The sequence below is a fragment of the Ambystoma mexicanum genome, chromosome 5q (genome assembly GCF_040938575.1).
Source record: "Ambystoma mexicanum isolate Mex_15411 chromosome 5q, UKY_AmexF1_1, whole genome shotgun sequence".
NCBI classification, from domain to species: Eukaryota; Metazoa; Chordata; class Amphibia; order Caudata; family Ambystomatidae; genus Ambystoma; species Ambystoma mexicanum.
In genome coordinates this window covers 110048914-110065554 of record NC_090933.1, presented here as the reverse complement: position 1 = coordinate 110065554, position 16641 = coordinate 110048914, and the positions used below count along the sequence as shown (strand labels likewise).

The window sequence follows — 16641 nt, the reverse complement described above, 5'->3', positions numbered from 1 at the left end:
TCATGTCATGGAGGCACTGCCTTGATTGTGAAGGTAGGGAACGACTGTTGTAACTAAGCGTGCTAATGTAACGTCATCAAAGATAAGTTGCATAAACCTTTTTCAAATGTCTTACAGAGTCCTTTGTTGTGGCAGAAAGGGAAGTGTTTGAAGAAGGAAAACCAGTGGCAAATGTGCCGGAGTGTGAAAGCACCTTCCAAGCGGAGCCCTCCTGTTCAGCCGTGAGAGTGACGGCAAACCGGAACTACAAAAGTAGCAAAGCTGCACAGGAAAGTGTTTTGAAGAAGATGCATGAAGACGAGCACCACCAGCAGATGTCCATTTTGCAGCTGCAACTAATACAAATGAACGAGGTGCACGTGGCCAAAATACAACAAATTGAACGCGAATGTGAGATGGCCGAAGAGGAGCACAGGCTAAAAATGGAAATTCTGAATAAAAAGAAAATGTACTGGGAACGAAAATTGCAAACGATACCTAAAGAATGGCCCGTGTCTTCATTTAATCGGCCCTTCCCCAATTCACCCTAGAGCCCCGGTACGCACTGCTGAAGAGTGGGGTCCAATTTAACTAGTATGTTTTGGCAAGGTGCCATTCTAAATGGACAAGCCAGAACAATCTAATATTGACAGGAAACTGCATCTAGGAAAGGAAATGCAACTAGGTCAAATTAAAGGTACGCTAGAATGGTGTGGCCATTTGGTGCAAGAGAGTGGGGGCCGGGGGGGATAAGGGAGAAAAGCGGCAATCCTTTTGTCTGCCATGTGTGCCGTGTTACACAGCAACTCAGGCTTGTTGAAATTCAGTTGCAAGACTTATACTGCTCATAGCTACACCTGTTCAGACCTGAACCTGTGGCATAACGTCACATGCCAAGCTGAAGCAGGCATGTACTAAAGTACATTCTTTTTTAATACCTTCATTTGGACGACATTTTTGACTGGTCATTTTTTAAAATCTGGGCAAGAAACTCCACCACCTCTATTTTATTGTCAAATTGTATATGTAGATACACAAGACAAAGGGTACTGTTGTGCACTACTGCATACTGTGGGTACTCTACAAGGGACAAAGCTGTAACATACATTTACTGCCTTTTACTTGATTCCTGGGTATCCTTTCCCTAGGACTATGTGACAAAATGAGCCAAAAAATGTTACCTTGCTTTTTTCTATTTAAGATACGATTCGACATGCAAGAAAGTTACCCGCTGGCGTCCGAAATGGGATGAAGTACTTATTCCATGAATCGATCATTGGTGTTCATGAACTGCCACTTTCGTTTCCCAATAGATTTTCCTTTGTGTACTGTAAGTGGAAAAGCCGTTATGACGGATGATGCGGTTGTCCTAACTACACAAGAGCCGTGTCTTTGGAGGGACATTAGAGTTGCACAGGTTTCTGGGATCATTTCATCCTGTGCGTCCTCTTACTCAGTCATTTACACAGGTGGATTACAAAAACATACTATTTTACAAAGTTTACGGTCAATGTAAGACCTGTTCCAGAGGGCAAGTGTTTGTAGGAAAAATACATTTCTGCACATCTTTAGGTTGAGGAGTACTGTAACGTATAGGTTTAGCAATTCAATCAGTGAAATTGAAGTGTGTGTGTGTGTGTGTGTGTGTGGGCGTGTGTGGGCGTGGGATCCAGTAATGCAGTATTGTTCCAAATGGTTTTGTGTAACCGACTTATGAATACAGATAAGCAGCGTGTTGGTACATAGTCTCTTTCTTTATCCGTCAGTTTGCTACCTTTTGGAAGATTGTTTTGATTTGCCTTCATGTTTACTGTTTAGTACATTTTTATTTTTTAAGTTCTCTATTCCGCAACCTGGTATTTTGGCATTGACTGTCGTGACAGGCAGCGCTGTGTGATCTACGTTGATTGTAGGCATAGATGCATATTTAGGAACTCCCTAGACATGGAATGTTACCAATCATTTTAATCCCATTCCACCCATAGCTTTGGCTGAGTCCTTGTTAAAAAAGAAAAAGGGAGTTTCCAACCGTTTTATCTTCAGATAGTTTTTTTTGTTGACTTCCTATTTTTCAGGCTTACTGTTTGCACCTACACATGCAGGGCTCTACTCCCACCGGTTCAAAACTAACTATAGTACCTCACAACTCTGTTATTTTGGGATAATTTTCTCCAAAAAATGTTGAAACAAAAAATGTTGTTTTCTGTGTTAAGCCCTGGTGCAGAACATAACAATTTTTGGTACTTCTTTCACTCTGGCTCCCCTCCCCATTTAGCCCTCCCTGAGAACATTTTTTATTTCCATGCTTGAAAAGGAATTCCAAAAAGGAGGTCAAGAGTAGAATTCCAGTTTGGGGATTTGCATGTTAGGCCCTGAAAACATTCCAGAAATGGTTGCATCTTACGCAGAACGCAATCTTGATTGTGAAAGTTTCAAATGTTGTTCCCCAAGAGCGCAGAAACAAATAGCCAGTTCATTAGTCTTACTGCCAGCCAGGAAGAGAGATCAGACTTGGGAAATCTTATTGGGGTGAAGCTCAAACATTTCAAGTGGGTTGAAGTCTCAACACAATGAATTCTGGCAGCCCTGAAGATCCCACCTACATTATATCCATTGCATCCATCTAATCAGATTGATTAATCTAACAGATTATTTTGTGTGTCAAAACTGGTTGGTCCAAAGCGACTGGTGAGTGCATCAAGGTCCATACTCCAAGCATTAGGAAATTGGCGCCGGCAACACAAGTGCTGTCATTACACTCTGCCATTTATAGTTTTGCCTACCTAAAGAGCAACAAGGTTTTTTTGTGTTTGTGCAGTCTGGCAGAAGTGGACCATCAACGCTGGATCCAACCATTAAAGCACATTTTCCCTTTTGTAGCTAACTAATAGGGTTTGGCTGCTGGAGAAGGAAGTAGATCATCTACTGACCTGAAGGATAAACCACCTGGAACTTGGAATAGTCCATCTAGCTTGTGCACTGCAATCATCGTCTCTTAGTATGCTTACTGGAAAAGTCCTGCGCAAGCTGTGCCATCCTCTGGGGAGCAAAGGTGTTCCCACTAGCCAAGCACAGGCCTGCTTGTTCATTAAATCCCAGATTCGCTTTAAAGCCCAAACTGTCAGGTAAATGGATATTCACTGACACATGACCACCATACAGACAAGCAAACGGAATGTAAATCCAAAGGTCGAAAACAAGGGATAAGGCAAGCTTACCAGCAAAATACCTGGATAAAGTAGATAAAGGCTGTCCACGCCTAACCTCGCATTTCTAGGATTACCGCCTTTAATTCCAAAAGTAAGGCATTTTGGTGCACTTTGCTGTCTACAGGTTTTAAGGAATGTAAAACAGCACCATATGTGCTATGAAAATATCGCAGTGGGCGCAAGCCCAAAGATTTTCTGTCAATGCATCTGGTTACTGTCAAATCCAATGCGGTTTGTTCAAAGCTGGCTCAACATACAGGTGTTGGACAGTTGTCAATGTGTTTGCAATGTCTCTTGGGACTCCAAGGTAGGACGTAGGCAGCAATGTCTGCTAACTGATTCCATTCAATTTGGTTCCACTATCTCCTCATTGCACGGACTATAGAGAACATCTTTCATTGGTGTACCTTATCCAAGACTAAGGACGTTGGATAGTCTCATGCATTCAGTTTCCATCTTAATATAGGGGCTTGCACATTTCTGATCTTCCGAACCAACTTGTGTATCTAATTCTTCCATAACAGCCTGAAGTTGCCCTCGAGCATCATGTCACTAATGTGCTGGACTTGATATTTCGGGTCCACCTATCTTCTGCAAGTTCTAGAACCTCTAATCAAACTCCCCATGCACACATCTGTTGTCACGACACAGTGTAGAATTCTATGCTACATGCCCACAGTTCTCAGTATGAGCTAATCGCCTGAGACCTTTGCTTTAGGAAAACTAGATCTACTTGTAATTGTTGGGATGCCAGAAGTCATACTAGAAAACATGCTGTTATAAGTGTAAAATAATTGCCTGCAACATCATTTGTTTTCCAGTATTTCCAGGCACACAGACCAGTATGCTGTAGGTAGTGAGAACATGTATTGGAATTTTAGTGGACCTACGCGATAACGTCCAAGGTGGTAGAGCACATTTGGCTTAGGAACCGCACGTGCCCCTTCTCTCGATGAGGTGGCAAGTACATATACCCTACTTACCGTATCCTGTCTCCAGAAAGTGGTAGGCGGAGAGAAGCAGTTTAGAAAAAGGTTCCTGACTTCCTTTGCCACATTTAAGAGAATCCTGAATGCTACGATTGCAAATGGTAATCCTTATCACACAACTCCCAATAAGAAGTGCCTCTGATCACAACGCAGAATCAGAAAATCTACAACTCACTTCCCAGAACACCCTCGATCTGTCTTTTACCTGGCGTGTAAGGATCCAGGGCGTCTAGGAGTACTTCAAGTAATACCCACAAAGTGCTGGTGCGCACCCCCCTAGGGTGGGAACGTGTCAAGGGATTGTGACGAGGGAGGGCACTTATTGTAATTTGGATTACCATATTACCTTGGGATCACCTCCCTCATTACAATCCTTGGTATATGAGAATATACCCATCAAAATATAATGGAGTGGTACCCCGACAAATGAGTAAGAAGAAGACACAAGCATCCGTCATAATGCAGCATCTGTGTTTATTCACTGGAGGCAAAGGCATCTGGTCATAAGATGAAATTGGTTGCTTGCAATTCCACGGTGTACCCACCAAGCTTTTACCTGCAAGACATACAGTATTGTGAGCTTATAGTAAGTAGTGGAAAGAGTTGTCCATGTGGCTGCTCTGCACACACCTATTAACGGTAGGACAGTGTCTCGGTTCAAGCGGCTGCCCCCTTCTCTTATTTATCAACCCAGGATCAAGGAAAAAGGTGTATACACTTGAAAAAGCGATAGTGATCACAAGCCTGATCTATCTACTCGGGGTCACCACCGAGTAGGACCCAACCACTTAAATTGTAATGCACTGCTAACAACTCCCAGATCACGGATTGAGAGTGCACTGAACTACTGTGCTTTTTCTTCTGTCTGGTTCTCCACCTTTCTATCCATGCTGTGGCGCTCATGTCACCTGAGCACCGATGTTACTGCATATTTGAGCCATCAATGCCAAGCCCTATCCCTCCACACCATGAATACGTTCTTTTGTATAAATCCTCTGCTGAAAAGGCACTTGACCCCGCCAAGTGCTTTTACAGATGCACAATATGTACGAGAGTGGCATCTTCTGTGCATCTATGTGCCCTGGTGTGGTGCCCCTTCAGTTCTGTTTCTCCAGGAAGTGTCCCTGGGCACCGAGCCTTATAGGCCCAGTAGGATATGGCCCATGGCTTGCCAGAAGTTGCAGAGGTGGGTTTGTGATTTATTTCTTGGTGCTTTTTTTTTAGAAGATTGTGACAGGGGAGGACACCCTGGTGTTATGCCGTGTTTTTGTTCAAAAGAGACCTAGCCCAATCATTGAACACAGTCCAATAAGCTATGATGGATCCCATCTCCATGAGACCTACACAAACATCTGTAAGTATAACCAATTTGAAACATGTTCCTATTGTTGAAATCATGTTTTGAAGGGTCCTTCAGCTCATGCATTCTGCACAGGTACTTCCTGTACAGTGTTCACCAGGACAAGATGGTGCTAAAGTCACATAATAATTTACTCGGTGTTTTCCTACCTTCTTTTTATAACTTAGTGCCTTCTTGAAGTTTACCTCTGTTTTCATAAGTGCAAATTGGAAAGAAAGCTGCTCTAGCAAGGATGACAGAAAAGCTTTACATGGTTTCCCAGAATGTTCAAAACTACTGAAACTAGCCTTCAGGTTCCTGCTCATTGAACAGGGTAAAATAGCTTCCACTGACATTATCTCGGACCTTACCATTGGTACTTTTAAAGGTTGTCATAGGGGCTTCCATGCACACACCGAAAATGCTGTGTGACTTATACTACAGGTGATGCCAGGTATGACAACTGTCCTGAAAGATTGGCTTTATGGTAGGCCTGGACTACTCTATCATAGCCGAAGAACCCTCCTACTGGCTTTTCTTTGTGGTGGATTTAAATCATGGCACATAATAGCTGGTGATGGAATGACATGGAGTTACGCTTACATATAGAAACTATAAAGAGACTGCAGTAGTGCCCTTATAACCTTTCTCCCCTTGTTGAAATTGAAGGGGACAGGCTGTCATAGGCCTGTTTTTATTGGATTCCCAAGAGTAGTAGTAGGTGCAATGGGATGTCGAGAGTGGAACAAGGATGGTGGCTGTTTCACTCCCTCCCCCTTTTGCTCACACGACTACCTCGCCCCCAAGGATAGACACACAGTCCCATACTATGCCATTTGCACAGACCTTTTGGAACCTGTATATTGAGGCCACACTTTTCTTCATTTCTTTAATGTTCTTGATCTTGTCCTGGCTGATCGCCTGCCTGTTGAGCCCTCTCAGTACAGACTGGCTTTTTTGTAATCCTAAGTGGCACACATCTGGCCAGTGGACCCACCTGACCACTATGGCTTCCCCTCCTGTTCCATTGCAACCACAGCCCCTTCCTGTCACTCATGTACTGCCTTTATTCTTTGCCCCTTCCTGTCACTCCATGTACCGTCTTTATTTGTTTGGCTTCCATCTCTCAGGAAGTGAATGCCTGTACAACAGAGAGAACTTGACAATGTGTAAACGGGAGACAATGGCAAAGCGAGATGGTTTTGGCCAAGCGGCTGTGTGAGTGTATGTCTGCAAGTGTGTTGAGGGGTATGTTATAGGCTTGGAGGAGATATGCCTGTTAAGCCAACCTCCGCCACTCCTGTACCTCTTAGTGATCAGGCTTATGTGTATGACATGACGCGGCATCTCTATGTCTGAAAAAGTTCCTCATTGATGAAATATTAAGTGCTATGAAAAATATTCTTTACCATGGCAACGCTGAAACTGTTCGGGGGGACATTCAATAGATGACACACTACAGCAATTTTCTTAGGGTAGTCAATGTTACAGCGTCCTTAGACATGTGTTCCTTTTTTTTGCACCATGCAAATGAGCAAATGATCACTAATGTGAATTGAACAGATTTGATGCCCACTTTAGGAATTCCTTTCAGCTAGAAAAAGAAGCATCATTTTTTATTTTTTAATCCTGAAAGACATTTAAAAATAAAAACAAGTCACCGGGACATAGGAAGTTATGTATTGATGGTCGATAAACAGCATGCAATCTCAGTGCTGAAAACTATGCTGAGAAAAGCATTCATAAACAGAGGTAACTGTCGCCTCTGTGGTCGCCATTTAATTACCTATCTTAGGATTCCAGAATAGCTGGATAGCCTTCTTTTGCCATCACTCTTAGTTTGATTATTGAATTTCTTGTCATTCCCAATGCTTTTTTGTTATTTAATCAAAAAACGATTAATGGTGTCCTCTGGACAAAGTGGACTATTGTATTCTCTGGCTGGTGCTGAAGCCATATCCCGTAACAATAGAATTTAATGTGTGTATGAGTGTCCACTGTACTGTGCACTCAAATAACCAGGTTACTCACCGTAGTGACCACCTTACTCCTAGTCCATAGTCCCCTTTCCTCCATACTTATGGGACATCTCTCCGTCCTGTGGGACGGGACCTAAGCACTTTGTAAAAAGCATCCAAAGATTTTTCAAAAATGTGTCCTTCCTCTCTGTCTTGCGCAGGGCCTGGCACGCGGCCGTATCCCCGCCCACCTTGGCTCTGCCCCGTGCATCGCCCTTCAATCCTTTTCTATCGCCAGGTCAAAGACCTATTAGCAATAACAGAGGAACCTTATTAGAGGGGACGGCAGGCGGGCGTATGAAGGAAAGGGGACTATGGACTAGGAATAAGGTGGTCACTACGGTGAGTAACCTGGTTATACTCCTACGTCCCGTCCCCTTTCCTCCATACTTATGGGAGATTCCCAAGCACTCCTAACAGGAACTATGGGTGGATGGAAATACCCCTTACTGAAAAATGTTCTTCAGCACAGCCTGACCAAACTGAGCATCAGCTCTTGAGCTCATGTCAAGACAATAATGCTTATAAAAAGCAGATGGGGAGGCCCAAGTAGCTGCCCTAGCGATGGACTCCCAAGGGACATAGTTCTGAAAAGCAACCGCGGCTGCCTTGCCCTGCACCAGGTGTGCATGAATACCCTAAGAGGTTTCAGCCCTTGGACGGTGAAAGACTCCGTAAAGCAGGCGGCGATCCACCGAGAAATAGTCGCCTTAGATGCCTGCTTACCCCGAGGGTTACCAAAAGTCACAAACAGTTGAGAAGAACTCCTAAGCTCAGACGTTCTGTCCAGATAGAACTTAAGAGCCCTTCTGACATCGAGACCATGCAGAACCCTTTCTGCCTCTGAGGTAGGGTCCGGAAAAAAGACCGGCATGGAGATCGACTGATTCAGATGGAATTCAGTTACCACCTTCGACAAGAAAGCAGGATTCGTCCGTAGGACTACCTTATCCTTGTTAAAGACCAAAAAGGGATGCTCCACCGACAAGGCCTGGAGCTCACTCACCTGCCTTGCTGACGTAACGGCGAAGAAAAAGGACACTTTCCAGGACAGGTACTTGAGGTCCACTGTGGCCATTGGCTCGAAAGGCTTATGACACAACGCCATCAGGACTACATTTAGATCCCACGACGGGTGCGGACTACGAATTGGAGGATAGAGGCATGTCAAGCCTGCAGAATGCCTCTTAACCACTGGGTTACTCAGAGAGTAAGCGCATTGGTCCGTAGAAAGGTAAGCAGAAACCGCTGAAAGATAAGCTCTGCATGACAGAACATGGACACCCGACTCTGCTAAGAAGGATACAAAGGACAAAACCGTGTCAACTGTAGCCCCCCTTGGGTCCAACTGCCTGTTTAAACACCAATGACAGAACCTGAGCCATTTGCTTCTGTACTGGGACCTAGTCGAGGGTTTTCTGGCTGCCTGGATAATACCATGTTATCCGCAGACAAGTTAAGATGTTCTAAAGACTTGAACTCAGGCACCATGCCGCCAAGCTGAGCGATTGTGGGAAGGGGTGCCACATCTGCTGTTCCCCCTGATGAAGATCGGGGGTCACTGGTAACCTGATCGGTGTATACACCGACAGGTGTGGAAGTTCCGAGAACCAAAACCTGGCCGGCCACCACAGGGCTATGAGTAGAAGGGAACAGTTCACCGAGTTCTTCAGCTTCCAAATTGCTCGATGGACTAGAGGCAGAGGCGGGAAGGCGTAAGCTCTCATGTTGTGCCATGGAATCTCAAGAGCATCCCCCAGAGAGGCGGCTCCCAGCCCCCCTCTGGAGGCATACTGAGAAAGCTTCTTGATTACCGCCGTAGCGAAGAGGTCCACCTCCGGTGTGCCCCAACGCAAGTAAATCCATGAGAGGACCTCCTTCTTCAACTCCCACTCGTAGCTGACCACTGTCCGCCGGCTGAGGGCATCCGCTGTGACATTCAGCTGGCCCGGGATATGCACTGCAAGCAGCCAAACACCATGAAGCACAGCCCACTCCCAAATCTGGATGGATAGGTCCACGAGAGGGGGAGACTTGGTTCCCCCTTGCTTGTTGATGTAATACATCGACACCGCATTGTCCGTGCGTTTGCGGGCCACCTTGTTGGCTATGATCGGTCTGAACGCCCTGAGCGCTAGGAAGATCGCCAGAAGCTCTAAATGATTTATGTGGAGGAGCTTGTCCTGAGGCGACCAGAGATCCGAGACCTGAAGAGGATCTAACGTCGCACCCCACCCCAGGAGGGAGGAGTCGGTCGTGATCGCCACCGTAGGGGCTGGGTCCTAAAACACCGCACCCACCGAGAGGTTGCTGAGAGATGACCATCATTCCAGGTCCACTCTCATGGAAGCCGGAATCATTATCAGCTTGGAATCCGGGTCCAAAGCCTGACGCCAAGAACTCCGAAGAGCCATTTGAGTCCGCCTCATCTTGAGACGAGCAAGAGGAAGAGCCAACACGCACAAGGCCATGAGGCCCAGAAGCCTCTGGAACCACCAGGCTGACATGCTCTCCGACTGTGCAAACATCTGACACTTGGCTAACAGATCCGCCATTCTGTCCCCGGTCAGGTACACTCTGCAGTCGATCCTGTTCCAGCGAAAACCCAGGAAAATCAAGTCCTGCGAGACCGTCATGGAAGATTTCCGCCAGTTCACCGACAGCCCAAGATGGAACAGGAGCTGAAGGAGAGACTGAAGATTGCCCACTGCTTTCAGCGGGCAAGGACTGCGTATGAACCAGTCGTCCAAATACGGATACACATGGATACCCTGCAGACGAAGATAGGCCGCAATCACCGACATCTTCGTGAAGACACGTGGCACAGAGCTGAGGCCAAAAGGAAGCACTCAAAACTGGAAGTGCTCCTCTCCCAAAGAGAAACAGAGGTATCTCCTGTGTAGATTCCAAATCAGAATATGCATGTACGCATCCTGAAGATCCACCACGCTGAGCCAATCGCCCATCTGCAAAGAGGACCGTATCTGGCCGGGAGTGATCATCTTGAATTTCTCTTGGGGTAGGAAAAGATTGAACTGGGAAAGGTCTAGGATGGTGCACAGGCCAGCCTGGTTGGGTTTGGGCACCGTAAACAGCCGGCAGTAGAAGCCCTCCCCTGGCTCCCCAAGGGGAATGGGTTCTACAGCTCTGAGGTCCAGAAGTTTCTGAACCTCGGCTTTGAGGCAGGGCGAGCCCGACAGCTGAAAAGGAGGGTTGAAAGGTGGGGTAGAGGGTAGGGTTAAGCGGAAGCCCGCCCGAGCGACTGACAAGACCCATCTGTCTTCGGTGATGGTCTGCCACGCCTCCCAATGAGACGCGATGCGACCTCCCACCGGGGTCTCGTGCGAGCGCGGAGAACCCTCATTTTGTAGGTTTCTCGGTGGTGTTGCCACCTGAACCTGAGGAGGAGGCTGAGGAGCAGGAGAAAAACCGAGTCCGTTGTTGCCTCTGGCGGTTATTCCCCGAAGGGGTATCCACTCTGCCCCTAAAGCCAGAGGAGGGTCGGCTCTGCGACAATGGTCTCTGGGTTTTGAAAGGGGCTTTAACAAGGACTGACAAGGACTTAGCTGTCTGAGTGCTATCCTTCGTCTTGGTCAGCTCTACATCTGTTGTAGAATGAAAGAGCTCCTTACCATCAAACGGAAGGTCTAACATCTTGTCCTGCACTTCTATTGAGAATTTGGTAGCATGCAGCCATGCCTGCTGTGAGGTATCAACCCCCAGCATAAGGCCCCGAGCCAAGGTGTCTACATGATGAGGCGCAGCCTCCAGGAGATCCTGGGCCAAGACCCTGGCGTGGATAATCCCACTTTGAAGTCTTCCAGCTTCTCGACCGGAATGAACTCCTCAAACTCCGACAGACCTTTCCACATCCGCATATTAGCCCCCGCTAACACCAGTTCCGCATTGGCCTGCCTGAGCTGCAAGGCCGAGTTGGCGAAAATCTTTCTCCCAAGGGAGTCAAGGAGCTTATCCTCCTTTCCCAGAACCTGAGTAGCCATCGTGGACGAGGATGCTGCAGGCCTGGACTGCAAAGTGGCCGCAGCCACCACTGTGGAGGAGGGGGGCGGACAAGACGACAGGGCCACCTCTTCCGAAGAATGCAGCCTGTATCATGTGTCAATTTTCTTATTGACAAAGTCCAGAGTGTGGCTTTTCCCAGACCCTGCGCACCTCGGCCAGAACGTCCTTCTGCAAGAACAGGCCGGCATGCTCCAAAGGAGACCGGGTGAATGCCTCAGAAAGCACGCCCTCCTGCTGAGCGGGTGCCTCGGGCACCAGAACATCCAAGAAGCACATCATGTCCAGTACCCAGTCATAAAAAGCTCTGATAGAGCGGGGCAGGTCCTCGTTGTCCTGATCGCCTTGCGCGTCATCCGACAAGTCAGGATCCTGCTGAACCATGTCGGGCGCTGCCTTGTCCACAGGGGACAAAGGGTGCAAAGGCGGAAGAGTCGGGGAAGGCACCGTAGGCAATGGAGGCGCCGGCGGAACCACCGAAGGTACGGGTGGAGCCGGAGGCGCGGGCGGACATATCGCCCTAAAAAGCCTGAAATATTCCCTCATGGGGTCGGTACGCATGAGCGTTTGAAATTTGCCGAAAAAGGCGTCCTCCGGGGACTGTTTTTGAACCAGAAGAGGCCTCTCATGAGGGGAATAATTCCAGGAACGTAACAGGGAAGGGTGCCACACCGGCCCCTCCACCGACGTGTCCCCATAAATCAAGGGTGCCGACCCAGCAGGCAACGAAACATTATGCGGAAGGGGGATCCTTGCATTCCAATCATAAACTGACCGATAAGGATGCGCACAAGGAACTCTATGTTCAGCCACAGAACCAAGCCCTACACCTGAGGCCGATGGCGTAGTTGTAGGGGTAGCACCCAAAATGGCCGCTGCGGTCGTGGCGGGAATGGGCGCCATTTTGTCATCGCCTGAGGGGAACTGCGGCATGTGAGGAAGTGAGGCAGGGGTCCCCGTCGATGGATCAGGGGTCTTTACTTTAGCCTTGACACAGGGAACCTCGGCAGAGCCGGTACTATGAGGCCTGGAATGTTTCTGCGACATACCAACTGCCAAAACAGCCTTCCCAGGAAGGACCTCGGCACTGCCGGTAAAAGAAGAATTTTCCTTCTTTGCCCCCTCAACAGATCTGGTGTCGCCGCAAGAGTGGGAACGGTGAGAAAAAACCTTCAACGATAAGGCCTTGTGAAGCCTCTCAGAAATGTTGGTAGCTTTAGCCTCTGTACGAGAGACCTCGGACCCAGGTCCGGTAACAGCCTTATTCGCGCGGGCCTCGAACATCCGTTCGGTGACACCAAGGCCTCAGGGCGCACCCCGGTCTTACTTTTGAGCGAAGCCCATAGAGAGGCCTCAGAGCTAGCTCCGGTACCCCACAACTCAGTAGAACTGGGCCTACAAGCAGCCCCCACAGGAGGGGGCTCTGAACATGCTCCGGTATCCATAGGCCCCTTACGGAGACCTTGGGAGAAAACTCTGGTACAATTATTAGGCCCAACGGGCACCTCAGGGCAATCCCTGGTGACAGAGCGATCAACGCCCCTCCCGGCCCGGGTGGAACCCGGAAAGGTATCCCCCAGCCGGGGTGCTCTGAAAAGTAAAGAACTTACCAGGCTTTTCTTCTTTTCGTCGATGAACGCCTGAAAATGCGAAGGAGGAGTTCGTCGAAACACCTCCTCCCACCGACGTTGAAGTGCCCGGACAGAAAGGGAATCGCAGTAAAACAGCAGTCCCACCGGTGATCCGAACCCAAACAGTCTAAACAAAGAGGTTGGGGATCCACCCTCGCGAAGCGTCGGTGACACGATGAACAATCGGGAAAGTCTAGTTCGAACGACATAGACAGACTAGTACACGATCGCTAGCGAGAGCCAGAGAGGGGAAAAAAGGGAAGAAAATCTTCCACGGATGCAAGTGCGTCCAGTCCCGAACGAGCAGAGAAAAGTATTGATGGGCGATGCGCGGGGCGGGGTTACGGCCGCGTGCCGGGCCCCACGCACGAAAGAGAGGAAGGACACATTTTTGAAAAAATGTTTTGGATGCTTTTTACAAAGTGCTCCGGTCCCGTCCCACAGGACAGAGAGATGTCCCATAAGTATGGAGGAAAGGGGACGGGACGTAGGAGTACACAGCGACCATTCAGTATATTTAAGGTGCCTGTTAAGACACCTTCTATGGCCATCTAATTCAATGCCAAAAGATCTAGCACTTAATAGATCTCTTTTTAAAGTCTAGAATATGCGATGCTTTCATGATAAGAACTCTTATTAATTGGATCCCTGCAAAACTGGCAAAAAACATTTAATTGATACATTGTATTAATGGGCTGCTATATAGCTCTCTAAAAAGGCTCCATGGCGTCATTTTGAGACACAGCAAAACAAATGTAAAAGCACTATATTTACATGTGTGCTCCTATTTGATACCTACAGTAAGGTAGGGTACCCCTGCTCTTCCTAGTGTTCAGCTTATGAGACATGCTGCTTATCATAAGACATTCCAATGGATATAATTTGAATTTTTGTGGTTTTAGATTTGTAAAGTGGGTAGTGTTTCTTACGTTTTGTTTATACATTCTTAGGCCCTGGTGTCGCACACAAAATTAAAAAAAGAATGTAAAAAAATGTGTTGTGTTCATTATTCAGCTTACTGTTTGACTGATACAAACACAAAAGGGGTAATCGATTTCATTTATTGTTGTGCTTCGACTACATCACCAAAGTCAATCATTGGCTTGGTATTTGTACAGCCATCAAAAGGTATTTCTCTGACGGAGGTAAATAGCAATATTGTGATTGACAAAAACACTCACTTTCTCACCTTTACGCCTCAATCCCATCTTGTAGCTTATTTGGTTGATACGTAAGTAGGAAGTACCTTTTCCCCCTGTAAAATAGAGTGGCGGGATGGCAGAGGAGAAAGACTTCATCAGCAGGAGCGGCCGGGCGAAAATCTGCAACCAGCCTGCTTTCCGGTCTCACCAAGTCGGCTATCCCAGCAACTACTTTAGGTGAAGCATCTTGGCACCACACAAGCATAATGTCAGAGTCCTGTAATTTTGGTGGGACACCTTTGCTCATGCCTCCAGAGTCAGCCCACCTCTGCAAGCTTGGACTCCTCCTTGTTTGAGAAGCCAGCTACTCTACTCTCTGGGGGCTGCATGCCTCTTTCTGGGATCACGAACAGTGGAGCATTACGTCGATTGCCTCAAAAGCTATCTTAAACCCCCTCAGCCAAATGATCTTAAAATGATCTGCAGGAGTACAGAGGTGAGTAGTGGCTAATGCACCCACTGACCACCGCACTACTATTAAACCAGCAGGAATCCCAATCAAAAAAGGTTAAACAGGCACAGCCTGATAAGGTTTACAGGTATACTCCATTGCTGTGTATGCCAGTCCTATTAAAAATAGGAAACTATCAAAAATGCACACAACTACAAACACTACTGCTCCATCCCTGTAAACCCGAGAGAAAACATTCTTTTGAAACTACAGGGGTACCCTGAGTTTGTAGACGGGTGCTCAAGCAAAGATTTCAGCACCAAAATGTAAAAGTTTACAAAGATGTTTTAAAAAAAAGTAAAGAAGGGGGCTAAAGAATCACTGGGGGTCGGGGGAGGCAGCAGCCGTCCTGATAAGATGGCAGAGCACTAGGATCTGGAAAGAGAGGGGACCGGCCCCTTCATAAAAAACAAACATGAACCACTAGGGTAAATTGCAGTGATCCGGAATACCCTAGTGAGCCCCAGATACTGGAGGAAACGAAAAGAAAACCAGGTATGTAGGCTAATTTGGAGCTGAGAGCCAAGAAGCAACAGAGCCATACCAAGATGATACCCCCATGACAAACTTGGTGAGCCAATAAAAAAGGAATAAAATCACATGTCAAATGACAAAATGGAATGAACTAAAGCAGCAATGAAAGGAAAGAACAGAGTGTCTGTTACAACGGACATTTTGTCGCTAATAGAAAAAACGCTGACAGCTACACAAACTTCTCAGTCAGAGGAGGGGAAACCAGCTATAGTGTGGACTTTTGACCTCAGATCTCTTCAGTTGCTCACCCACAATAGTGCTTGACGGACAGAGGGTCACCTGCGTTGGATATGAATAATACATGAATAATACACCTGGGCAGGTTGCAATCTAGGGACTGCGCGGGAGTCTGCACTACTGCAAGGAAGGCATGTTATCAAAGTAAGATGGGCACAAGTGACCACAGTTCAAGGGTGTTTATTGAACTTTATCAAAGTTGTGATGAACACCTATCTAAACCTAAATCTACAGATGGGAGCAAGATACGACCATCAAATAATAATAATGCAGTGCTAGTGGAGTCTCGTCAAAATAAATGGGCCTATACTAAAAGAAAATGATTGCCAATCCCTACCGCTAAATACAAATAGTGTGGGATAATGTTCATGAAAAATAAAGAAGTGTTCACAAAATTATAGGTCAGGATGTTCAGGCCGTTGACCTCCTTTGCCCACGTTTTCAGCCCGGGACAAGCCGGTTCACTCGAGCATAGCACACTCCCGGGCTTCTTCGGCACAAGGACACAATTCCATTATCAACATCGGGTCCTTCTGTGCCCAAGTCTCTTAAGTAATCAACGTGTCTTGATTCAGAGGACCTGATGTACCAAAAAAAAGCAAACAGTTCCTTTACAAATACTCAAATCAGGTGAGTCACTCTTCACCCTAGATTCCCCTCAGCCGGGCTTAGATCCTTTTTATAGCACAATCTTTAGTTTGGATCCCCCTCTTCCAGGCTCAGATCCTCTTCTTCAATGCTTATAGAATATCTTTCCTTGGATGACTCAAGGTTCACCCCGGATCCCCCTCAGCCGGGCTCAGATCCCTTTTACACAATTAGTCTCCTTCTGCCGGGCTGGGACCAATTGCAGTTCGTATTAGCTATCGAAGACTTGCGAATGTCCACAGGGTTTAGCTTGACCCGTTGAAGGACCACTTCGATTTCACAGTTTACAATTTTACACTCTCAGTTGGATACCTAACAGAGACCTTCGAATGAGGACCCACATGGTGACCGCCCACTCTGTATATGGTGTCTATCTTGGTTTCA

The 16641-nt window shown here is 47.1% G+C and overlaps 1 protein-coding gene across 7 annotated transcripts in view; it reads left to right on the top strand.

Moving 5' to 3' along the window:
• The window catches only part of MSANTD3 (Myb/SANT DNA binding domain containing 3), a 345465-nt gene extending 343745 nt beyond the window's left edge, over nt 1-1720 (top strand). For all 7 annotated transcript variants that reach the window (XM_069620618.1, XM_069620624.1, XM_069620623.1 and 4 more), the window contains one exon: nt 118-1720. In XM_069620618.1, coding sequence (XP_069476719.1) covers nt 118-530 — 413 coding nt within the window. In that variant the 3' untranslated portion in view covers nt 531-1720. The remainder of the gene's footprint in view (nt 1-117) is intronic.
• The last annotated feature ends 14921 nt before the right edge of the window (nt 1721-16641 follow it).